General features: G+C 39.0%; 1 protein-coding gene and 2 non-coding genes across 3 annotated transcripts; 2 read left to right on the top strand and 1 right to left on the bottom strand.

The window, feature by feature from the left end:
• The first annotated feature begins 627 nt into the window (after positions 1 to 627).
• On the top strand, positions 628 to 24682 carry ago2 (argonaute RISC catalytic component 2). Its single transcript, XM_084920267.1, has 20 exons — positions 628 to 877; positions 2046 to 2093; positions 6856 to 7036; positions 7133 to 7253; positions 7382 to 7563; positions 7662 to 7798; positions 7892 to 8026; positions 9371 to 9458; positions 9747 to 9894; positions 9986 to 10105; positions 10578 to 10700; positions 10815 to 10948; positions 11536 to 11720; positions 12606 to 12765; positions 12884 to 12974; positions 13376 to 13570; positions 13767 to 13901; positions 14640 to 14741; positions 14863 to 15062; positions 15149 to 24682. The coding sequence occupies exons 1-20, from the start codon at positions 859 to 861 to the stop codon at positions 15255 to 15257; spliced, it is 2613 nt and encodes an 870-aa protein (XP_084776393.1). The 5' UTR covers positions 628 to 858; the 3' UTR covers positions 15258 to 24682.
• Positions 24683 to 25556: 874 nt separating this feature from the next.
• LOC146362709 (5S ribosomal RNA) lies at positions 25557 to 25675 on the bottom strand. The gene has a single exon (XR_014799334.1). It is a non-coding gene; the product is annotated as a 5S ribosomal RNA (ribosomal RNA).
• A 310-nt stretch (positions 25676 to 25985) lies between these two features.
• Positions 25986 to 26104, top strand: LOC146362708 (5S ribosomal RNA). Its single transcript, XR_014799333.1, has one exon. It is a non-coding gene; the product is annotated as a 5S ribosomal RNA (ribosomal RNA).
• Positions 26105 to 26129: the final 25 nt, after the last annotated feature.

Genomic DNA, 26129 nt, shown 5'->3' with positions numbered 1-26129 from the left:
GTTGACATTTTTAAAAACCGAGATTCGTGGCTATATACATATATATGTACGTATTTAAACCAGACCTCTATTTTAGCCAGGTTATAAAAAGTCATGTTGTTTTTTAAGCCAGGTAAGCGATCTCTGTGGGTTTTTTTTTTTTAAAAGATTTGAATTAGCATCACTACTGAGACCGCGCAGCGTGCGTCTGACGTCACCGAAAAGCAAGATAGTTCCCCACTTCGCATAAATCTAAACGTTAATATTTCCCCTCAAGTCGAAATAACCGTATTTGAAATGTTTGCAACCGTGTAAAATGCTAACTTTGGCTAATAAAATATTAAATCTGATAAGAAACGTGATTTGTCTAAATTGTGTTATATTGTGTGTATGTATGTGTTATATAGTATGTGTTTTATTTATTTTAAAAAAGAATCAAATTTCGTGGGCTGATGCGGATACTAGCTTTTTGACTACATTCATGACTACACTGATGGGATGAATACATATATCTTGTAAAAAAGAAGGGTGATTAAAAAAAGAAGTCCAAATGTAAATATATACACTACCTAAAGTAAAGTGACCAAAGGCGGAAGGAATGGGAAGGAATCATCTTGGAGCGCGTGGTTCTTTACCCTGCGCTCTCTTTTCTCTCGGCTCTCGTTTTACGTGTTGGGGGGATGGGGCCGAGCCGAGGATGAGAGACTTCAAATATTTACCACTTGGCTAACTAAATATCTGTTTTTAGAACCGAGTTTCCTTCCTTGCACTTGGACATATAAATACACTTCGACTACGGATGAGTTTTGGTGGAATTCTGCGAAAAACTAAGCGTAGTGTTTGTGCGTCCACGACACACGCTTAAAAAAAGTCGACAAAATGTATTCCTCTGCTGGAGGTAAGTGCTGCGGCTAACGTTAGCATCGGCTACGTGATGCGGCCAAAGAAAACTGACGATAACGGAGCGGCATTTTTCTGTGCTGCATGGATGAAGTGCTTGCTATGTTCCCGTTTCATCCAACTCGTTACGATAAAACTCAACAACGGCTTTGACGAGGAACATGTCGTCCCAGTTTTAAGTGTTTTAGTACTAGAGGCAAGCTTAGCTAGCGTGCAACAACAAGCTGCCGCTAGCCACGCTAGCTTCAACGGCACCTGGTTTCCCGAACTTGTTTTTAGTTAGCTCACTGCACTTTCACCAAGTGGGGGTTGGCTGGCTTATGTTTTCTTAACAAATCACACGAACGTAAACGCATATCATTCATTTTCTCGAACTGAAGCGCTAAACACACTAGTTGAAGCAATATTTCGAGGCCGACCTAATCTCATCACCAGTCTGGGATACGATTAGCCTGACAGTTGAAATCGCCACATTTACATATGTCACATTAATACACCAGCTGTATAAACGCACTAACGCCACCGGATCGTATTTTCAGTGTAACACCGGGTTTAAGACACTAAATCATATAGGAGAAGTCTGATTAAGTTTGACGTTAGGTAGAGTGATAGTTAAGCGACTGAGCCGCCTGTCGTTAGTCAGACAGACGCTGTGTTTGTGTGTGTAGATTTGCATATCATTGTATTTCATGTGTGCGTTTCGGGTTTTTTGTCAGCTGGCTTTTTTGGCGGAATGAAAGAGTATAGGCGACATCAACACTATGTTGGATAATTTTTTCCCCACTTGCAGTTATTTTAACGAGGATGTGTTGTTCAACCAAAACACGACTCGGTGCGTTGAAGCAGTCTATTTCTAGGGGGAAGGGGTGGCTTCATCCGTTAGATTGCCAGCTGCTCAATACTTTCTGCGTGTCTATTGATAAGACTCCTGTGGAAGTGATAAGAAAGGCCTGCTGGGATGAAGCTAGTGTAATAAATGAGCAGCGCTCTCTTACTGCTTACTACATAAACAAATGGTTTTGTTATGTTAAGCAGGAATCTTTGGTCTCTGGGCTGTACTATGTTATTAGGTGTACACATTTGTCACTCTTTATTTTAAAATACATTGTGTATCAGACTGAGCGGATCTTTGAGCATTTATAACATGTTATTTTTGTTCTCTGTAGCTGCTGAGATGCTTGAGGGACCCCGTTCTACTGGGTCAGTAAGCTCTGGTAAGCTTTTCCCATACTCGGGCTTTAACACTTTAAATTGACCCTAGTAGTGGTTCCAGTGTAAGTGGCAACTTTTTTTTTTCCTCGCACATCCTTCAAGCATCACAGTATGTACTCATCTGAAAAACAACAGGACCTGATAGTGAAACCATCCAGCAAAAAGCATATAGGTATTTTGATCCTGTAAGTGAGAGTCTACAGAAGATGCTTTGCTCTTCAACTAGTCAGCACTAGTACACCTCATTTTGTGCGCTTATGTGCAGAGCACTTAACTAAAGGGCACTTATTAAAATCCACCATATATTGCTAGGCTTTATCAAAGGTTTTCTGTTTGAATGAACAGTGCTGGAGCTAAAAGATAATGCACTGAAGGGAATGGAGTGTGTCCTGACTGAAATATCTGAAGTTGCAGATATGGCCGAGCTTGTCCAGCAATAATGAGAGCTGTGTGCATCTCCTACAATAAGTTGCAAAAATGTTAACACTTAAAATCATCTTTCAGGGTATAATATAGTGATTTGATGTAGATTTGGTACATGTGTTAATGTTGTTGTTGTTGTTGTTGTTAATATTAATAAGAATAATTCAACTATTGTACCAAAAGATATAAGAAAAGATATAAGAAATATATATATTGATATAAGAAAAACGTTTTTCTTATATCAACTTGTATATTATTGTCGGTGTGGCTACATAGTGTAGTGGTTTACTGATTTGAAAAAAAAAAAAAACCCTTTGGGGATGGGCCAGGAAGGGGTATCCAGTGTAAAAAACATAATTTAAAAAAAAAAGGTGACAAATCAAACATGTTAAGCTGCCTGCTGTGGTGACCTGTTGTGAATAAGGGCACAGGTGAAAGGTAGCTGTATTATTTATTATTTTTGTTCCAACAAAGAAATCAGAAAATATAAAGAAACGTTTTTTCTCAATTTGTTTAAAAAAGTAAATATTAAATTCCCCAGAAGTCTTACTGCAGATAAGTTAAAACAGTCAAATTATGAATGAGAAAACTAATCTGAGCATTTTAATCAAGTTTGAAAAAGAAATTATACAAGTTGCCTTTTTTTGTCTTTTTTCTTTGTAATTTCAGTTACATTGAGAAAAAAATGTAATTGAAGTTCTCTGAAGAATTTATTCAGTGGTGTATTTATACTCTGTATGAGCTCTACATCCACAACTGTGCGGTCTGTTGACTAAAACTTGTTCAAAATGACAGCTGCAGCTTGTGCTTTTTCATTTTTCTAGGACAGCCTGAACACATTTGTGAAAAGTCACCCATTATCACTGTTTTAGACAGATGTCAGCCTGTTAGCAGATGAGATACAAATTTACAGTGGCTGATTTTGTGCTGGCTAAATGTTTAAAGCAGAGCCCAACCGATTGCTCAGCCAATTTTAGCTATTTGCCAACTTTCAGTATCAGCAATTATAAAATCAGACAAGTTACAGAACAGGCAAGAGAAACACCCTTTCAAACACGTTCTGAATGTTGATGGTGTATAGCTTGTCCACTAGTGGGTACTCTGCAGTAGGGCTGGGCGATATGGCCTAAAATTCATATCGCGATATAATTTGAAGCATGTGCGGTAACAATATATATCACGATATATTATTTTCTTCTGTATAACGTATTTTCCACACTATACCACACTTAAAATCCTTTAATTTTCTCAAAAATCGAGAGTGTGCCTTATGTATGAATTCTGGTTGTGCTTACTGACGTCGAACCAATTTTGGCGTGCAGAAATGTTAAAAAATGTTTTAGTACAACTTTGGTAAGCCGCACTGCTTGATCTTTAATTAAATCATCAGCGTTGCTGCTTTATCGGGTGTAACAATTAAGTTTTACATCCAGGCATCCATGAAAACAGAATTTATTAAATTTAACGGAGTTAGAAGTTAACAGGAAGTTAGCTCGCTAGTTTCTACTAAACATTTCATACCATGTTCTGACTGAGAGATTTTTGAAACTAAGTAAAACGTACAGCTCTGCTACCACTTCCAACATAAATGAAGACAGAAAACTAAACAGCAGTGGCGTTTGTAGGGTTACTGAAGTTGGACTACCTGATATATAATGTTGTGCTACGTTATTGCTAGCGACACAGCTATGTTAGCATAACATTAGCACAGTGAAGCTGGAGGATGAACGCCAACTTTTTTTCCACTCGATAAAAGTTAACGTGACGGATTCTGGTGGTTAGAGACAAATGCAATCGCATAGCAGGATGCTATACACGGGCCAAACTTCAGTCAGGAGAACAACTGAGATTATTCATCCACAATACCAGGTTAGTTATTAATATACTGCAACAACATGGGAATAGAACAGCTGCGAGAGAATTCAACATTAATGAATCAATGTTACAGAAGTGGAGGAAGCGCAGTTTTTGGCTTTCCCCATATTTCAAAAGTGCTTCATTTCTTTGCTATGACTGTCACCCGGCATAATTTGCAGATGATAATGGTTGTAGCCGCTGCGATGCTTTCGACCAAAACAGGCGCAGCTTGATGACATCATTAACATGCGCTATCGCGATATAGTCAAAATCTCTATCGTTGGCCAAATTTATATTGTTTCTATCGTATATCGTTTATATCGCCCACCCCTACTCTGCAGCTTCCCTGCAGCAGTGTTTGGGTCACCACAAATGAAAGAAGGAGCTGATCTGAGCAGAGTCAGGCAAAGCATAAACTAGCAAATAAATAAATATACATACAAATGTTTTGTGTGTTTGAAAGAATGAAAATACCAGTCATATATTTGAGTTTTAAATCCCCCAATATTGGCTTCAGTCTTCAAAACCCTACATGAGTCAGGTTCTAGGTCAAAGATGGTGTGATGAAGAGTTAGCGGATGTCAGATAAATTATTTATAATTTTGAATTTTGTTTTACTTCTCTGAAACACTGAATCCTGCAGCTGCTAATAGTAGCAAAAGCATCAGATGTCACCCAGATCCCCTCCACTGCCCCTAATCCTCAGCCACTGTTCACAAACATACAGTTTTGTAAACAGATTTTTTTTTCTGTGCGTTTTGGACTTTCGTCCACATGTAAATGTTGTTTCAGATCACCCAAAGCAGCCTTTGCTGCTTCCAGGGGTGAAGATTCACACATACTGTGCTTCTGTGTTTGTGTGTTGACGAGTAAAACTGACATTTTGTCTTACATTCTCAACATGCCTCGGTTTTGTTTTTTGACATCAGACTGTGAAGCGTGTTATTGTATGTAGGCCAACATTCCTGCACAGTTAGGGCTACATCATTACATGTTGCTTAGGCATGTTCATCACAGCGCTTGATGTCACTTTGTTATATTTCATGGGGGAAATCCTCGTTTTAAAAAAAATCCCATGCACATGTGGACATAGCTTTGGTGTGTACTCATTTGTGAAAGTACTGAAATCAGCTGACATGTTGTACCAGATGGAAGAAGTTTTATACAGAACCTTTTATGCTGAAAGAATTCAGATGCACACACTTGAATTTGCTGCAGCCCTAGCATAGGAAGAACAGATTGGTTCTGATTTGGAGCTGGGGAGGTCCAAATACTACAATACTGTTTATCAACAGGTGACACTTTTAGTTTTCCTAGTGTAATTGATGGAAGCAAAGCTACAAACATTCGGAGGATTATTCAGTGTATTTGGATAATTAAGTCAGTGTCCTGGAGCTGCAAAACCATGTGGTGTTGTTTAAATTATAAATTGAGTCATTCTGTTTTATTATAATATTAGTATAATATTTTCCAAATAGCGCATATATAATATCCTTGAAATTATGCCAGTCAGAGCTGATGGTTAAGTCATATTGTTAGTGCACATTGGTGATGCTCCTGACTTTAAAAACAAAACAAAAAACCTATTTACCCCTACAGTACATCTTGATCACTTGATTAAAATGATCATACTGCATTATACACACTGTTATTACTGCTTATGTATGCCTAATCTCTGAGAAATTTTTCAATTGTTTCTTTCCTAACCCAACTCAAGGTGCTTTATATTGTAAGGTAGACCCTACAATAATACATACCGCTCATTGTATCGCACTCCGCTGTGATATAATGAGCTCTCACGGTCACGTAGCTTTCCGTTGCCCTGGAGGTCCACCCATTTGTAGTAGTTAGGGCAACAGAAGATGCCTGGGACAGTTCAGCCATAACTTTAAACTTTTCTTGCTCATACATGCTTGGAACGATCTTGCCACTAAAGTGGACGTGCAACAGGATATCATAGTGTGGCTCAAGCGCGTTCATCATAGTTTAAACCCCTTGTTTTGCACAAGGGAATACGGCCTCCCGTCTGCAGCTAAACTCCCCAATAGCTTTTGTAATAGCTTTAGCCCGGTCGGCCTGGGCAGCAAAGGGCTGCTTAAATACCGCAATTTCCTCTGCTCCTCCACTTGGACCGCTAGCACTGGCCATAACTATCGCTTGACAGACCGACCACGCGCACCATACACATACATTTTTTTTCTTCTTTTTCGAATCTTCGGATCACGTGCGTGCCGAACCGTGGAGTGGGATCGGTTCGGATTACGGATCAACCGTGATCCGTTGCACCACTAATTGCAATGCAAGCCAACCGCAGATTTTTGTTTTACGTTTGATTTAGATCAGTGAAACATGCTCCAATTCGTTTACATGTGCAACCACAACTCTGTGTTTGTAAGGCAGTTTATTGCTGGTTGGGTCTTAAAGGTCTTTTTGATGTCATTCTTACCATTTATTTTGTTGCTTCATTTGATTCACATGTTTTAGATCCCCCATCTTCCCCAGTGCCAGAATATGTGTTCAAGCCACCATCACGGCCAGACTTTGGCACCATGGGCAGGACAATCAAGCTCCAGGCTAACTTTTTTGAGATGGAAATCCCCAAATTGGAGGTCTATCATTATGACATTGACATCAAGCCTGAAAAATGCCCCCGGAGGGTCAATCGGTATATCCTTGTTGATATTTCATTATCGTTCAGCAGATGAGTGAACAAATTACCTGGGGCATTACTGGTAATTTGTCCATTTTCTTTTCTTTTCAGGGAAATTGTGGAGCACATGGTCCAGCACTTTAAAACACAGATCTTTGGTGATCGAAAGCCGGTGTATGATGGAAGGAAGAACCTTTACACTGCCATGCCCTTGCCAATAGGCAGAGACAAAGTATGTATTCCCACACATCAACCTGTAACAGTAAAAGCTCTATTTTGAGTACAAAACAAAAAAAGTATGAGTATTTCTGCAATATGACTGCATTGTATCTCTTCTTTTCCTCCCAACTGATCACACAGGTGGAGCTTGAGGTAACTATTCCTGGTGAAGGGAAAGACCGCAGCTTCAAAGTAGCCATCAAGTGGGTGTCCTGCGTTAGCCTGCAAGCTCTGCATGAGGCACTGTCAGGACGGCTACCCAGCGTCCCTTTTGAGACTATTCAAGCCTTGGATGTGGTCATGAGACATTTGCCTTCTATGAGGTACGTCAGAATTTCTGTCATTGTCAGTTATAGTTTTGACTCTTTATTTTATCCTTTTATAATACTGTTGGCTTTCTGCTGGTGCTTTTCTTCTGCAGGTATACCCCAGTGGGACGCTCTTTCTTCACTCCTTCAGAGGGATGCTCAAACCCTCTTGGTGGAGGGAGAGAGGTATGGTTTGGTTTCCACCAGTCTGTCAGGCCGTCCCTTTGGAAAATGATGCTCAACATCGATGGTAATTTTCACAATAAGATTCATTTCTCATGCAAAATGTGTCTGAAGTTGAGCTTTTTCCATAAGCTGAAACTCTGTGTCTAATTGCTTTCAGTTTCGGCCACTGCGTTCTACAAAGCCCAACCTGTTATTGAGTTTATGTGCGAGGTCTTGGATTTCAAAAGCATAGAAGAACAGCAGAAACCCTTGACAGACTCTCAACGAGTGAAATTTACAAAAGAAATCAAAGGTAAGATAAACGTAGGAGCTCATATTTTTTAATGATTTTGGGAGCTTTGATGTATAAAAAAACATTTATTTGTGAGTTCAGATTCTTATCTGATACTTTTTTAGATTATTTTCTCATCAATTTTCTTCAGATACACAGGTTGTAAATTTTTTTTTTTGCCAATTTTGATTTTTCTCTAAGCGTGACCTGCTGCTGATTTTCTTTTTAGCAACTATAACCGACAGCATACATAGTAAAGTATTCTGCTACTGTAAAGAGGTGCAAATATTTGAGTGGAAATTAGTTACTGTCCAAACACCTTTTAGCTCACATAGGCTACGTTTACACTGCAGGTCTTAATGCTCAATTCAATTTTTTTTGATCAAATCCAATTTTTTTGTCTGCCTGTTCGCACTGCAAATACAATGTGACAGCAAATGCGCTCTAGTGTGAACCCTCAAAGCGACCTGCATGCGCCAAAGAAGACGGCACACACAATGCGCTCTGCTTAGAGCCAGACCAAACAGTATTGTTTCACTGATGGCCCTTAATATAAAGTGTTGTTTCGGACTTTACGTTTCCCAATTTTGCTTTAAGTTATAAAGTTATTTTGTTATTTACATATGGCCTAATAATTATCCTTATTGCTGTTTTAGAGAGGAGCGGTGCTTCAAAGGATAGTTGCAGATTTCTGTCAGAATCTGCAGATTATACAGTACAAATAAAATGTTCACGTTTCTCCAACGTTGTTTTCCCAACAGTTTCACTAACATCGGCACGGGATGGCCAGGAGGCGTTCACGATGTCTTCTCGGGCGCTTCTCCGGCGCTGATAATTGGCGTCTGTCTTGTGTCAGTGACGTAAAAGACGGATTTAATGCGATCACTTTCTAAAACATCAGATATGTATCGGATTCAGGACCACATACGAAAGTGACCCAGATCGGATTTGAAAATATCGGATTTGTGCCGTTCACACTGTCATACCATGATCGGATATGGGTCGCATAGGGTCAGAAAAGTCGGATTTGATGCGCTTTCGCGTGCGGTGTGAACGTAGCCATAGTTTACCTTACAAAAAAAGCAGGCTCAAACAAATGTCATGTACTTCAATCATTTTCTAGTATGTTTATAACTTCACCAGATAACAGGAAAATTATTCTCTTCTCTTCTGCTTTGCTCAAACCGAGGCTGCTGCCTTTAGCTACTTGTCCATTGTTAGCTTCTCTAAAGTGTCCATGTTCAGTTGGCTGAAGGTGATTTAAATGACTGGTTAGGTTTGCTGTAATGAATTTTCCCTTCATTTTATTTAAAAAAATGTTTATGTTCAATCTTTGTTTCCTTTTATTGTGATTGCTTTATTCAGGCCTGAAGGTTGAGATTACTCACTGTGGGCAGATGAAGAGGAAGTACAGAGTGTGCAACGTGACAAGAAGACCAGCCAGCCACCAAACGTAAGAATGCTTTTTTAAAAATATCATTTTCAATTAAATTTTAAAAACAAGATAAATAGCATGCTTAAAATTCAAATATCACGTTTGCTATAGGTTTACAACAGCAACAACAAAAAAAATCACCTAGAACTGCAAAATACTATTTACAACCAAACTTTCTGTCTAGATGACTTGTCGTGATTATAAGTAGTACAAATTTGGAAACACTGGTCTAAGAATATTCCTGCTGACTGTAGATTTAAAAGGTTTCACATGTTGAATGCTTTTTTTTTTTTGGGAAATCTTTAGGTTCCCTCTGCAACAGGAGAATGGCCAAACTATAGAGTGCACAGTAGCTCAGTACTTCAAAGACAAGTACAAGCTCATCCTGCGATACCCCCACCTGCCATGTTTACAGGTGGGGCAGGAGCAGAAACACACCTACCTGCCTCTAGAGGTAAGCATCATCAACCTCTTGTTCACCAGCTAGGTGACTTGAGATTTTTGTTTTCTTGTTCTTCTAAATGTTTTGCGCGTGTCTGCCCCAGGTGTGTAACATAGTGGCAGGACAGCGCTGCATCAAAAAGCTGACAGACAATCAGACCTCCACTATGATCCGTGCCACAGCCAGATCGGCACCAGATCGTCAGGATGAGATTAGTAAACTGGTGAGTTATATGAACTGTAACAGACACTGTTTTTAAAACTTAAGTTTTCACAAGTTTGACACCATTCCTGCAACAACAAGTGAAGGAAAACAGAGAATGTTTACATTGTGCCAACGGCTACACTCAAGCGATTCATCACTGATGTTTGCCCAGAGTTCTAAGGCCAATAGCAAGCACTGCCAACATGATAAACTTAAAAATTAATGGGTTCAGTGAGGCCAGTGCTGGAAGGACTGCTAATAAAGACAACAAAAGTCTTTGAGATTGATGGCTGTAGTGAACTGCTGATGAATTTGCTCATTGGTGTAGAATGTTTACAATCATAGTCCATAATATTATGATTATCATTAATAACAATACAGATTACTTTGAATATGAAATGAATAAACATAAATAAAAGAAAATAAATAACTTGACTAAAATCTTAAAGTTTGCTTATTATGCTAATGAGTGTGTGTGTGTGTTTATTCAGATGAGGAGTGCCAACTTCAACGCTGACCCTTACGTTCGTGAGTTCGGAGTGATGGTTCGGGATGAGATGACGGAAGTGAATGGCCGTGTCCTACAAGCTCCTTCCATACTGTATGGAGGCAGGGTATGTGTTAATGTGCTTTTAATGCATGAATTACTTTATTCGTTTTTATTCAAGTAACTTCATTGTGGATGGTGTGATTAGCACTTATGATGTTGCTCTCATTGCAATTTGCAGAACAAAGCAATAGCCACACCAATCCAGGGAGTGTGGGACATGAGGAACAAGCAGTTCCACACTGGTATTGAAATCAAAGTGTGGGCCATTGCCTGCTTTGCACCACAGAGACAGTGCACCGAACTCCTACTTAAGTAAGCACGATACATTGAACGTATGTTATCTATCATATGCAGATGTATGTCATGCCATCGTGTGTGCGTGTTATTGTTTGATAGTAGACAGCTTAAGGCTTATGGTGCTGGGTGTGTTTAAAAAGTTGTAAAGCAGAGCGTAGGTCCTGTACAGAAGTGCGTAAACACAGTCACACAGTCCTTTTTGTTTTTTCTGTAAAATGTTGGCCAAGTTTACTGTGCAAATATAGTTCTGTGTAAAAGCACGTGCCAACTACATACAGCTGTGCTGTGTATTTATAGTGTGTAAGCCAGGCTTTGTCTACTGCATTCATGTTATTTTTGTATTTAAGCAAGTCAGCATGTCCTGACTTTTCATGGCACTCACCAAGACTGACCAGCTCCTTTTTAATTGAAGTCTGGAAAACCAAACAGTCTTTCACTGTAATTTAAAAATAAATGTTAGGAAAAGCAGTCCAATGGGATAATTTGAATACTTCATACAATGTATCTAAGGTAGGCAGGCAGCTCTCAAATGTCATCTAACCTAAACTAGGACTGTGTCTTAACCCGTTTATCTTTAAATTAACAAGATCTCCACCTGTCAGAGCTTTCACAGATCAGCTGAGGAAGATCTCTCGAGATGCAGGAATGCCTATCCAAGGTCAACCTTGCTTTTGTAAATATGCCCAGGGAGCTGACAGCGTCGAGCCCATGTTCAGGCACCTCAAATACACCTACCAGGGCCTCCAACTGGTGGTAGTCATCCTACCAGGGAAGACACCCGTTTATGGTGAGGGATCTTCTTTTACTATGGTATTTATTTTGTCTGAGAAATTAATTTTTGTTTGATTGTTTCCAAAAAAAACAAACACAGTGGCTTCTCCAGCCAGGTGCAGTTTAAATTCACCATTTTAAAAGCTGCTGGTGTGGCTCTTCACTCAGAAACAAGTTTTGGTCATTGTTGCTTCGCCTGGATGCTTGCATTTAGCTCTGTAAAACAGTTTGACACTCAAGGGCTGTTTTCAGAGTTTCTCTTAGTTCCCTTTAAATCTAGGTTAAGTGGTTAAAGTTGTGACATCACAAACAGATGTGAAAACTATAAGCCTGCTTTGTAGAGAATGAGAGTTGATTAAAGTAATTGAGTTTGGGTAAAGTTAGGCATCATGTACTTGTACAAAAGTATCTCATTTTGATAATTAAACTCTTATTAATAACTGAAGCGTTTATAAAGAACAGAAATCAGGGAACAGTTTTATTCATGTTATTTATAACTCTCCTTGAACCTGAAGGGGGTCTTTAATTAGTCCCTACCACTCCAACCGCATTCTGCTGCAACTTCAAAGACGACTCCCCACTTCTAGTGTATCTGAACATGCTGCTGCGCTATTGCCTGCTCAACAAGTTTTACTGCTTCTGTATCTGCTTTAGAAGTAAACCACAAGAAATTGCAGAAAAAGTTATCTACTCCGTTTCATTTTTGAGCTTCAAGTTAGTTATTTTAAGTAATTTGTGCATAAATAAATAAAACAGACATTTATCCTTTACGTAGAAAATACTTTTAGTCAGCTTACTTATGTGCACTAAATCGTCTGGGGCAGATTGTGCAACACTCCATTTTTTCTTTTTATTATAGCAGATCAAATTATATCTCCCCCTTGTCCTGATGTGTTTTTAGCTGAGGTGAAACGTGTTGGGGACACGGTTCTTGGCATGGCCACACAGTGCGTGCAAGTGAAGAACGTTCAAAAGACGACCCCTCAAACTCTTTCCAACCTGTGTTTGAAGATTAATGTCAAGCTGGGCGGTGTTAACAACATCCTCCTCCCACAGGGCAGGTTAGTGGAAATTCTGGTGAATTCTTATCATGAAGCTAATGAGTTGCTTTTATATTTTTTCAACACATGAAAGCTATGCCATTGTGTTAAACTTTCTTATGTACATCTACTGTTCTAGGCCGGTGGTGTTTCAGCAGCCAGTGATCTTCCTTGGTGCAGATGTGACACATCCACCTGCAGGAGATGGAAAAAAGCCCTCTATCGCCGCAGTAAGCAACAACACATTAAGACCTACCCTTCACAATATGTTATATTTTTGTGTGTGTGTGTGTGTGGACTGACACAGAGTAACAAGATACTGTGTTCTAGCTTAAACACACACTTCACAAATTATGCAACAGGACAGTGACATCACTGCCTCAAAAGCAAGAAAGAAAACTGTTTGACCTCAAAGCTCATCCTAATCAAAGTGTCATCAAAATGTGATAGACTGAGAAAGTCCAGTTGTCTGTCATGTTTTGTTTTTTTTGCTTGTTTGTTTTCATTGTAAAAAACTATGTGGGACGGGACATCACAATGATGAAGCGTCTATCACTATCATTTGTCATTCTCAGTAAATCCTTTTAATGTGGTCATACCTGTTTTTGTTTATTCTTTCTTTTCATTTTAGGTGGTTGGTAGCATGGATGCCCATCCCAGCCGGTACTGTGCGACAGTACGGGTGCAGCAGCACCGCCAGGAAATCATTCAGGACCTGGCTACCATGGTGAGGGAGCTGCTGATCCAGTTCTACAAGTCCACCCGCTTCAAGCCCACCAGAATCATCTACTATCGGGATGGCATCTCTGAGGGCCAGTTCAACCAGGTGATCCATATATCCAGGACTACACAGAATAAACTATAACAAACAGTAAAAGTGGTTGATTTTCCTTATGCATTTGTGCTGTTGTAGGAAATTAATTGAGCTGGCAGAAGTTGCTGTTAAATGTTAATCATGCTTTTGTTGTACATATATTGTTTTCCGGGTAATCTTTAAGATCTCACGACTTTGTTACGTGCAGGTTCTTCAGCATGAGCTGCTGGCAATCCGGGAGGCGTGCATCAAACTAGAGAAGGACTACCAGCCTGGTATTACCTTTGTGGTTGTTCAGAAGAGACACCACACGAGACTGTTCTGTATGGACAGAAATGAGAGGGTTAGTACTCTGTCACTGCTAGTGCTGGGAATTTATGAATGATCTGGGTCAGTTATTTATTTTAATTAACTGAGTGCATACAAGTTTAGGAATAGAGTGATGTAAGATGCTCTCACCAGTGTCCCTAATAATGCTTCAGAGGAAGTTTCAAAGATTTTTAAGTATCCCATCATCATATGCAGTCGCTATGAAATGCAACAACTCGTCTTATAACAAAAACTAAAAACAATAACTGGGATAATAAAACACCTTGACACACTAACTTCTTGTCTATTAAAATGTTTATGATCCTTCAAGGTTTTAAAAGGACTGGTGTCACATTAATTAGCTGAACTCTTGCTTTATCATAATCAGGTTAGAGCTCTAAAGCCAACCAACCAACCAGATGCCTCTGGATGTTCCACGATCCAGGCATAAAAATAGAGGTGATCTAAACCTTTGTGGTGGCACCTTTGACTTTATCTCCTATCGTGCTGCAACTCTATTCTTGTTGTTTTTCTTTTCTTTAGTCACTGTGGGGATTTTCTTGTTGTGTTTCATGGTTTGGCTATTTTCATAGTTGAGAAATTTGGCCAAGTCTTGTTTCTATTTATTTATTTATTTTTATTGTGCTTTGTAAAAACAAATTTATTTTATATTCACCAGCTCGGGAGGTTTCAAAGTAATGTAGGCTTGTTGGGTCAGAGTGCACTTAAACAATTCCAGCTTAACAAGCCTTTCCATGGATATTTTTTATAGGTTGGGAAGAGCGGCAACATTCCGGCGGGCACCACAGTGGACACCAAAATAACTCACCCATCAGAGTTTGACTTCTACCTTTGCAGTCATGCTGGCATTCAGGTAAACGTCAAGTTGGATAAGATGTATTGATAAAGGCGTCTTCCATTGTGTTTTCTAATGAAAGCAGATTGTGAGTCAAAAACAACCCATTATGCCTGACATCCGCTTTACTTCCGGACAGGGAACCAGCAGGCCGTCTCACTATCACGTGCTCTGGGACGACAACCACTTCTCATCAGATGAACTGCAGGTCCTTACCTACCAGCTTTGTCACACTTATGTGCGCTGCACCCGGTCAGTGTCCATCCCAGCACCAGCTTACTATGCCCATTTGGTGGCTTTCCGGGCTCGCTATCACTTGGTGGACAAAGAGCATGACAGGTGAAGAAATTAAAATCTCTTAGTTTGCAGATGTTTTTTCTCCTTGTTGGAAAAACTGACAGTTCTGCAACTTTTTTCTCTTTCAGTGCCGAGGGCAGTCACACATCAGGTCAAAGCAATGGACGTGACCACCAGGCCTTGGCCAAAGCTGTTCAGGTCCACCAGGACACCTTGCGCACCATGTACTTTGCCTGAGAGCACCCAACTCCCAGGAAGGCGTGGGTGAGACATCACTGATGGAACGCACTACCCTCCGCTGTCTCACTGTCAGCTGTAGATAACATTACAGTGGTTTCACATTGTGATCTCCCTACCAGACAAACATGTCAGTAACCCAAATGTCTACAATTGTACTTAAACCCACCAAAACCATTCCAGCAATTAGACTGTAACATGCAAAAGAGTCATTCTTTCTTGAGGATTGAGCTGGAAGAGGCTTTATTTACATGTCGTGCATTAGTTGTATTTGTACTTGTTATCTGTTTAAAAAAAGGGTGAAAATTATGAAAAGACAAGGCAGAGTTTGTATGTTAATAGAAGAATTTTCTTTCTTTCTTTTTTTTTTTACTAGCAGGTGGAAACAGTATACAGTGGGGTGGTTTCATATTTAGAAGAAGCCAGTCGCCCTCCTTCTCCTTTTGTTTTGTTATTAGGCTCTTGGTGCTTGAAGGGAGAAGGCAAAAATCAAAAGATGTGGGGGTCCATTAACTGTTATATGCCTAATGATTTAGTCCTCCCCACAGACATTATTTATCAGCCTATCAAAGCAAAGTGCACTGACCAGGACGAGCGCTTCAATCAGGACAAAAGTACTTATATATATATATATATATATATATATATATATATATTGAGGGTTGTTTGTGTTTGTTTTCCCCCACATAGGGCACTATGTGATGAAAAGTGCCATTTAAGAGTATCTTCTTTCTTTTTTCTTTTTTTTATGCCACTTCTATGTAAAACTATGAATTTTTCTTCCAGTATTTGTCCTCTTGACACTGATGATCTTATTATGCCAACTCTGTTGACAGTTAATGATCCTGACATCAGATTTGTTTAACCCCTGAAACAACACTTTTTAATTTATTTTTTTTTATTTTTAATGAAGCTCTTTTTGTATTTAGAAATTTGGGGGGGGGGGCGACAAACATTTTTTTCCCTCCTTTGCCCCACTGTTAAGTCTGAACTGACAAACCAGTGACCTGAGATGTAATATATTGGGACTGGTTCCCAGTAAGGACACATTTCTAATGTATTCTGAGCCATGTTGACAAAAGACACTTGATTAGGAAGTCACCATAGTGGGGAACATGTTAAAATCTGTGTGATTCCCATCTGTTCTTACAGACTTTTTAAAATTTGAATAATTTCTCCAATGGATATGCATGTAGCTGGCTCATGTTTTAGACATTTTAGGCATTTGTGATGATTGTTTATTTCTCCCTTTATACACATCAACCCTACTTCTATTTTTTTAATGTATATAACACAGGATCGTGTATTCTGCTGTGTCATTTGTGTGGCTTGTCGGTAACCAGGCATTCGGTACAGTGGAGTCAAAGCTGCAACATTTTAGAGTTTAACTGATTGAAATTCCTTAAAACCTCTTTAACGTAGTGTTTGCTCCAAGAACTAGGGGCTGTCATCGCACAAAAGCTTGGGTTTTATGCAAATGACTTTTTTGTGAGTCTTTATACTATTTAGTAATGTTGGTAATAAGGTATATTTTGAATAAGCCTTCAGTGGAAGCTGCTGAAAGATTATAGATTTTTTTTTTTCTTTTTTAAAAAACTGGCCCACGTGTTAAAAAAATTGTCTAAATTAATATTGTCTTTGTATGCAGATAAATGCAAATATATGGCCTTTTAAGACTGTCATGTCTTACTAATAACATTATTATATAATAATATCCCACCTAAGTTTTACTAATGCTATAAGCAGGCGAATGTTGACATAGTCTTGAGTGGAGGCGAGTAGTTTATCTTTTCTAACTATGCATCATTTTTAACCAAGAGATTTAGCAGTGGGTATCTCACATGAATTGGAGTCATTTCTAGAGGTAGATAATCAGGGCTTTTTATGTTGTTTTTAGCATATTGCATTTAGTAGCGTTTCTTAGTGCTTATCAACGTCTTCATACCTTTCTAATAGGATGAAGTATTTATGTGGTCATTTGTAACATTGTAGATTTTATAGCCTATAAATTGGGTGTATCCTTTGTAACACACAGTCTTTCCTAGCCAAACAAGATTATGAACTTTTACATGATGAATATTAAAAAAAGAAATATATATATATATATATAATTATATGAAAGCACAAAAGGACATCTCGATTCTAGGTGCTAGATGTTTTCACTGTAAAACACCTTAAATCCTCACTGGACTGGTCCACAAGGCTCCGTAGTTGCATGCTAAAAAACAAGTAAGTGTCATAATGTTTTGGATCTTTTCTCTCCCTTTGATGACCTCTCTATGGTTCCCTTTGTACTCATGACCTGTAAAAGCAACTAGAAATCCGACTGACTGTGTTTGTGGGGCATTCTGAAAATTCTGTACTTGATATTTACTGTTATGATGTCAATATTGTTCTTATCGGTGCTGGTCTCACAACATGTAAATTTGGATGCACTTTTGATAGCAATGGTGTGACTTTTATAGATAATCAACTGAAGCGAGAGGCTCGGCCGTTTTGCGTGACGCCGGTGTAATTGTGTGGAAATGGCCGTGTGTACTACCTCTTGTTACCTGTTTTAAGTGTTATGGTAACATCACACTGCTGGCCATTTCTGTATAATTACCCCTGCAATCTATCTAATTGGCGCTGTTTGAGTCTTGCATCTTGACAGAAGAGGTTTCAAACGTTTGCTGTGCTTGATGGTGAACGTGCTTTCTCAGTTTGTGGTTATGCGATTTATTTTTTAACTTTTAATTTTTCGCCCTCATAGTTTTGCTCAAACTGATGAGAGAATGTGTGTTTTGAGTATTGAGCTGTACGACCAAATTCCTGAACTGTGTTTGTACCTACACACAGATTTCCCTGCTTTCTTTCCTTTTATTCTATGCACCAATAAGAAGCAGCATTTTTTTTTTATTTCTATATAAAATAATAACTCCTTTGCTTTTCAGTTGAGCAGCATGCCATCAAGTATGTCACCCATATTTGGTCTGATAATTTTATTTCATTATTCAAAAGTTCAAGGTACAAAGTAAATGTACCCAGTTGGTGCTGTGTGTCAGACTAGGGAAGTAATCTAGAAAAGACTGCCCACGGATAGATTGATAGAGCCTGAAAACTATCACGTAGTACTTGTTGATATCTGTATGAAAATGACACAGCCGAAGATTTATGTCAAATTTCACCCCAGAGCATTTATTTCTATGTACAATCATGCATTTAAGTCCTTATTTAAGCTTTAGGTTTGTTTTGATCCAGTCATCTCGATCAGAGTAGGTGGATCAGAACAGATGAATTAATCAGGAGAAGCCCATCTTTGGCTCTGTACTTGGAAATGTGAATGTCTTTGTTCCTTTGTGATTGCAGGCCTTTGTAACGCGACCACAGCTATCTTCACTTACTCGAATGTTCAGTTCTTAGACTGTTCCTCAAAGGGACGTGTCGGAATATAGTGTAATAGTTGGAAGTCATTCTCTAGAAGATAACCGTCATGTATTGTTGACAGATTGAATCATTGTTTCCTGTAACAGCACAAACATCAGAAACTGACCGGCTTGTAACTTTAAGCTGTCTATGTTTTTTAAGAGATGACTTTGAACTTGTTTCCGCTTCTTTACGTTTTACATTACCTACACCAGCACCTTATAAAACCTGGTCAAAATGGCTTTTTTCTCCCTACACTTAACAAACAATATTCGACAATGTGTTTTGTTTTGTTTTTCTTTGCACTAAACAAAGGACTTAGAGCTAGTCATGTATTGAGAGTGTTTATCAGGGGGCAGGCTGGCAGCCTGGATTTTTGGATTTTTGGTGGCTTTTCAAAATAAAAGATGCACAGTCAACAAGTGTCGCCAATCATAGGCAGGAGATTTTTTTTGGGGGGGGGGGGTTTGTAGCCGGAGCATCAATGCCACAGTGTTTGAGTATTAAGGTTTGACACGGCTGTTGCTGAAGACAGCCATGTGCACATTAAGTTGTTCTTAGTAAGGCCTCTTTTTCTCTAAAATCGCTACAAACTACACATATCACAACTCAGAAGAGGCTTTTCCTTCAGAATACTTTATTGTGACTGTTACAAGAACAATGAAATACAGTATGAGCTCAGTCAAGAATGTTCAACAGACCAATACTTGTAGCCTGGATGAATGTGGCAATGCTTTTCAAGTAAAGTGGGGCAGTGAGGCTTTCAGAACAGCTGTAGTGCTGCCCCTAAAAACATTCTCAAACAAGGTAATTAAATGCACACATTCACCTCACTTTGGCTGTTTTCCCATTATCTTTCGGAGTGGCCAAAACGCGGATAAAGCAGGTTTTAGAAATAGCTTTTTCGTAAACTAAATGGCATATCATAAGCTATTTTGATCAGCAAATTATTTTCTCATAATAGTGGGTCTTCTTTAGTTTTTAAGAGGTAATGATAACATTTCTCCAAATGGTAACCATCAGCCTTTGCGTTTTTGTTTGTTTGTTTGTTTTTATTAATAGTATTCTTTTTAATTTATTTTCATTTTTTTTAATGGTCATGGAGTACAAAATTAAAGCCGGCTTTCTAATGAAGCAGTCCCCATTACATGAATTAATTCCATACCATTATCCTCTGTATAGTAATGTCTCCTCTTTCTGCCACTTATCTGTCTCTTGTGGAGAAAATCTTGCTGTTATAAAGAGATCTCTTGTAGAGTAGATCCTATTTTCCTAGCTCCATATATTAAAAATGAATGTAATTAGAACCTGCGTGGTTTGTAATGTTGTATAGGCTATCCATCCAGTACATTTATACTCATCTTTGCATCTTATGTACAGCCTTTTCTTTCTGTTTTCTTCTCTTTATTTATAGGCTTTATTAATTCCAGAAAGTATTGTTTTCTTCTTCTCAGTCATTTAAATATTGCCCATGTTACAGACCATATAATCTTTTTATTTTATTCTTTCTGATATGAAATGAAAGTAGTAATTCTACAGTTGTGCTGTCTTTCTCTGGATGTTGGCTACTGTACTTTTAGGAGACATATGTTTCACACTGGTGCAAAGAGTAGCCATCCTTTGAGTCCTGGCATCATACTTCTGTGAGGTGCTAAAACATAAGCGCTTTGTGTGTATATTAGGTGGTTTGCGTAGGTGTGTGATCTCATTTGCTGTTGGATTTTAAACTTATGCTTAAGCCCTCGGGTCTCGTATTCCTGTCCAGCCCCTACAGAGCTGTCTTGTAAAATCCTCCCTGAATTATTACATTAATTAGTGCAGTGCCACATAAATGCAGAGAAGCTTTTTGTTTTAAGTGTTGCTTCTGTTCCTTTTTTCATTTGTATTGCTACACAGCTGGATTTTTTGTTTTGTTTAGTTTTTTTAGTTGTTGTTTTTTTTTAAGATCTATAACTGACCTTTTATGATATACATGGCATATACATAACATCCCGCTCCTGTTTGACATAGATTTTTTTTTCTAAATAAGCATCACTTTTTGTCTCTGACAGTTATGCCAATGTCCACTCAATTATCTGTAACCATTTGATGCCAGTTCGGTATCCATAAAGTTTGCCTGTATTCTTGTTTTAGCTACAAATGTCAACAACTAGTATAAATTCCAGTGGTGTACCAATAAGGAAAGACCTTTTCAATTCCATTGGATGCAGCTGTTTCATTCACTTTACCTTGGATGTGTTTAAGACATCAGTCACACAGGCCTAGAGACCAGTTGGGGACTGCCTGGCAACCATTTTTCAATGTGGTTGCTGGAAGTTTCTTTTTCTTTATTTTTTGTTTTGTTTTTTGCGGTCACTAGGTCAAGTTGGCTGCAAAGGGGTATACAGCGCTAAGCCAAAATTCTCCTTGTTTTGGTTGCTAGCACATTTCCATGGTCGCTTCTAGTTTGCATGGGAGATGCCAACTTGTCTGCAAACACTTAGCAACCACCACCAAGCAGTAGTGAAAATGTGAAAAGTGCGACACAAACTGGAAATGGTGATGGTTTGCCGTCAAAGCAAAAGATGTGACTTTTAAAACGTGTTGGTTTCAGCTAAAATTTCACTTTTACTATGACAGTTTTTGTTTTGCATTGCACTTTTCACAGTTTCACTACTACTCGGTGGTTAATTGGCAAGTGTTTGCAGACAAGTTGGGATGTTCCATGCAAAATATAGGCAACCAAACTATTCACTAGAAAGGTTTTGGTGACAGCCAGGAACTTCTAGCAACCACTTAACAACTAGTTGGGAATAAACATTTTTCCCTGGCCACTTGAGGTTTCCAGGGATCGCCAACCACTCTCTAGACCTGTGTGACTGAAGCCAAAGAAACGGGAGTGCAAGATTACAGTGTTGGCCGTACTACTTTGTTTCTAATTAAACATCTAGTGGAAAAATGGCCAGGAAAATGTCTTGATCATAAAAGGATCAATCCCAGTCATTTTGTTAGCACTTGAATTTTCCTTATCCACGGAATATTTTAATGTCAAGTAGGTGATTTGGTATGCTCGAACTGCACTTTTTTAAATCATTGCCTGCTGGATGCCATTTTATCCTAATCTCTTGTCTATAAATTATAATTGAATATAGCTATTTCTGTGCATTCACAAGTGAACTTCTAAGCTCCTCTGGCAACCAGCAGGGTGCAGAAAAGCACACAGTAATCTGGCAGCTGTGGCATTGACAGGTGACACATCTGCATCCAGGTGGATAGTCAGGGTTAGGCTGGATGACGTAGTAAATCAGATCTAGACTGAGGAGAGCCGTTACAGAACTTAACCAAGCCATTACCATTAAGCTGAACTATATGAATCCAATCATGCAAGACTTGTGGGTATTTTTTAGTTGTATTTTTCCAAGCATTTTTAGTCTTGTGAACGACATGGCTTTTTATTTACTGACTTGGATAAAACTACCTCAGAGCAGTGTCGGGTGCTAGCTAATATTATCCCTAATTTATGAGTGACAACAAAATGAAGAAATTGTAGTGACCAAACCAATGAAAGCCAATATCACATCAAAGCACTGTCTGTTTTGGGGGGTTTTCACCCTTAATAAGTAATCCTGCATGGACTGGTTGGTTGCTTTAGTTGGTTACATTTTACCGGACCAAATTTTTTACTATCGGGAGTCTCATTGTTTTTAATGTGAGTCGATGAAGACAGTCAAGCACAATCTAGGACTCGTTCACGTGTAATGCTAACTATAAAAGATGTCTGGATCTTTTAAAAGGTGCCATCGTAATTGCTAATTCATGACATGTCGATAATCCAGCAAAACCTGTTGATTTTAAAAAGATGTTTGTAGTGGCGACGAAGGTTTGCTGAAAAGATGTATGCACAGCAATAAATTTCCTGAGCGTGGGCTGCAGATTGTTGGTGTTTTTTCTTTTTCTTTTTTAACCAGTCTGTCCACTGTGGGCAGGCTTTTAGTTGGCAGGACAAAAGCCTGTGAGATCAGACAAACTTGGTCTCAATTTATGGAACCAGCTTCTTTTTCAGTTTTTGTTTTGCCAGCAAGTTTAGAAATATCAAGGCTTCTTAGTGAACAGAGCCACGCTGTTATCAAATGCCTACATTTTTTTCAACCCAAACTGCAATAAAATCCAGGGTGGATTTCCCCATCTGGTACTCGCCACACTCAATGCCATTATTTTTTTATTTTTTTTATTTTTTTCCCCGTAGGGAGACAGATGTAGTTTTGCATGTGACATTAACAAAGGGAAAATCCACATCTGAATACACTTCACACAAAGAAAAAGAATTGAAATTCGACGGAAGGCACACGCGAGGTCGTGTGTGGTTGTTGAGTACAGGTCGTAGCGATTTAGTCCAAACTGAGGACATCAAGCGTGCGCTCGTGGTTCGATGTGTGCCTTTTGTTGGATCTCTCTCTCTCTCTCTCTCTCTCTCTCTCTCTCTCTCTCTCTCTCTCTCTCTCTCTATTGGGTTTTGTGAGTCCTTTCAAAATAAAGTTTTGACTAAAATCTGTCATGCCGCATAAAAAGTAAAAAAGAAAAAAAAAGTTTTAACTACCATGCAACCTCGTGTGTAGATGCTGCATAGAACGATCAGTATTTGTGTTTTGCACTTTCAAAGCGGTCTCAAGAAACAGAAAAAAAAAAGGAGGCCCATCTGAGATTGGGCTGAAAATAAGAATAAAACTGACGAGGTATTTTATGCTATCAATAGGAATTATAAGGAATAATATGACTCGGAGGAGCTTTTCTAAAAACGTTGATATATCTATATATTCATGAAGTACCTCATAAGCCTGATATATGCTGCATTGACCTTTTTTTTTGTTTTGTTCTTTTAGTGTGCTTCATATTGTCCAGTAACATAATTTTCCCCTCTAGGGAGGTTTGAATGTCACTTCAGGCTGTGCCCACGCTGATAGCTCTTCTTGTAACATGTTACACCATGTGGCCAAATAACGTGTCATTTATGCAAGTCATAATGTCAATCAGAATATTCCTCGTCTCATTTCTGCGTCCTTTTCTATTTTATTTTATTTTATTTCTTTTTTTGCATCTTCCCTGCATGTGCGTAGCCGAAAAGGAAAAAAAAGAGATTGGGTTCAGTTAACCAAGGGTTGACGTGCACCGAGCAGCTGTGGTAAAGCGCGACTGTTGACTCAGGCACTGACATGTAAGGGCTGTATCTGCTCACCCTGTCCTCCACCCCTCCATCCCATCCCGTGCACTTCCCTCCTCCACCCTGACACCCTTTGTCTTAAAATAGCCTTAGATCTACAAGTGAGGTTCCTATTTGGCCTTAAACAAATTATGCACTACAGTTTCACAGACTTGACAAAGAGCTCGATTCCAATTTAGACACGCTTTCTTTTCAGACTTCATGTTATCTACCTCCTGAGAATGTACAGTCTGTCCTGGAGTTGCAGTTGACTACAAAACTTTTTTGTTGTTGTTTTCTGACAGAAGACAATCATCTGCGGACTTACAAAATTGATACAAAATTAACTCAGAACTAATACCAGGACACTCCTTTTTTTCTTTTCTTTCTTATAATTATAAGCCATGACAGAGAAGCAAAGTGACCAAAGTCTCTTGGCAGAGGCAGCCCTGCAAAGCCGCGTGAATTCAAACCTCCCTTTCCTCCTGTCATTTTGAGCTCACTTATATTTTGCATATATTTTAGTTTCTCTATCTCTTTTACTCCCTTATTTAAACCACAACATGCCAAAACTGAATTTGCTGTCATTCCTGTTCTGGTGAGGGTCTTTTGCTCATTTCATATGTTTCAAATCCACTGCTAAGCTCCTTGTTCTTGTTATTGTAAGCTTTGATTTCTCTTTTACGTTTTCTTTTTTTTTTTCTTTTTGTAACAATTATGCTTACAGAACACAAGATATGCTGTAAACCCTGTTAGGACATAATGTGAATACGTATCACTTAATATAGTTCGCTCTTTGGCTTGACTGTAAATTGCATTAATTAATAAAAATGTTTGAAAAAGGTTTTCTGCTGCGTTGTCACTTGATGTTTTCATTCCTGTATTTTCATATCCTGTCCAGTTTTGCTGAACTGTTACCAGAGAGGAAGTAGAAGTTCACATCAGAGGGGAGAAGGCCTGATTCAGATACCTGTAGACTGAAACAAGATGACTACACTATCAACACTGTCTGTGAAGATGATTATGTGCCAGTAGAACAAGCAACACAACAAAAAATATCACATCAGCTGAGTCAGGATTGTTTTATTTACTTAATTTAATTAAAGTATCAAAGCACAATATGCATTAAAAGAAAGGACCACTCCAAATAATAAATAAAACCAATGAATGGAACATCTTTATTCATACTCTAAGAATAAATCCCTTTCCAGGTGGTTCTTGCATGAGGTCAACTGTGTGAATCTAAACTGGCTGCCTTGTTTTTTTGTTTGTTTGTTTTGTTGTTGTTGTTGTTTTTTAAGTGCACAATAAGTAGGGGGCCATGAATGTGTGGCCCTATCATGCTCCGTATCTGCATTGCTCTTCTGGCACTGACTCATTTTGAGTCTGGCTGCCTCTACTCGGCCTCCAATATCTATGGGCCAGATGGTGTAACAATTGGGGCCACATCTGGCCCACACAACACCTGCCCCTATCATATTTGAGTCCTAAGAAAACCAGTGGAAATGAACCCCAAATATCAACTTAAAACTCAAGGCAAGAAAAATGAAGATAACAGAATTTTTCACATAAATATTTTATGGTTTATATTAAAAAGGTTGAATGTAAAGAATATACATTTTAAAGGGCCTTGAACTTCAACGATTGACCAGGAAGCAAAATGCTCCACATGTCCACTGAAGACGAGCAGCGCCCCCTGCAGTTTGTGTAAGTGAAAAAGCTTACAGCACCTGGTATTCCCAGGCGGTCTCCCATCCAAGTACTGACCAGGCCCGACCCTGCTTAGCTTCCGAGATCAGACGAGATCGGGCGTGTTCAGGGTGGTATGGCCGTAAGCGACACCCAAGACGACAAACACCCCTTTTATTAATGCTTCAGGAGCACTTCTCGGACTTTTGTCTTGCAGATCGTCTCCAAACAGTTTGTTTTGTTACTTAAATAAATGCGGTGATTTTAAGAGCCAACTGCATACTATTCCGATCTAAGATCAGTGACGTGTTACTCTAAACAGCTTTCTATGCTGAAGTGAAAAGTTTACCGTAGGAATAAATGTTTCATCATTGGATGGAAAACGTGTTCAGAATCTTAATTGGTGAAAAAAGTGGTATTTGGCATGTATAAAAGGTCAGTTTGTGTGCACTTCTTTCGCTTACGGCCATACCACCCTGAACACGCCCGATCTCGTCTGATCTCGGAAGCTAAGCAGGGTCGGGCCTGGTCAGTACTTGGATGGGAGACCGCCTGGGAATACCAGGTGCTGTAAGCTTTTTCACTTACACAGAGGGGGCGCT

Source organism: Perissodus microlepis, chromosome 22 (assembly GCF_051167445.1).
Source record: "Perissodus microlepis isolate ML-2025 ecotype Zambia chromosome 22, ASM5116744v1, whole genome shotgun sequence".
Taxonomy (NCBI): domain Eukaryota; kingdom Metazoa; phylum Chordata; class Actinopteri; order Cichliformes; family Cichlidae; genus Perissodus; species Perissodus microlepis.
The sequence above is the reverse complement of the archived record's forward strand: the minus strand, read 5'-3'. Positions and strand labels throughout refer to the sequence as shown.

What these genes read in the sequence shown, in the direction of transcription:
- ago2 (XM_084920267.1), top strand. An exon ending in TACTGGGTCAGTAAGCTCTG is followed by an intron (nt 2,094 to 6,855) that starts GTAAGCTTTTCC and finishes CACATGTTTTAG; the next exon opens with ATCCCCCATCTTCCCCAGTG. An exon ending in GTATGGACAGAAATGAGAGG is followed by an intron (nt 13,902 to 14,639) that starts GTTAGTACTCTG and finishes TATTTTTTATAG; the next exon opens with GTTGGGAAGAGCGGCAACAT.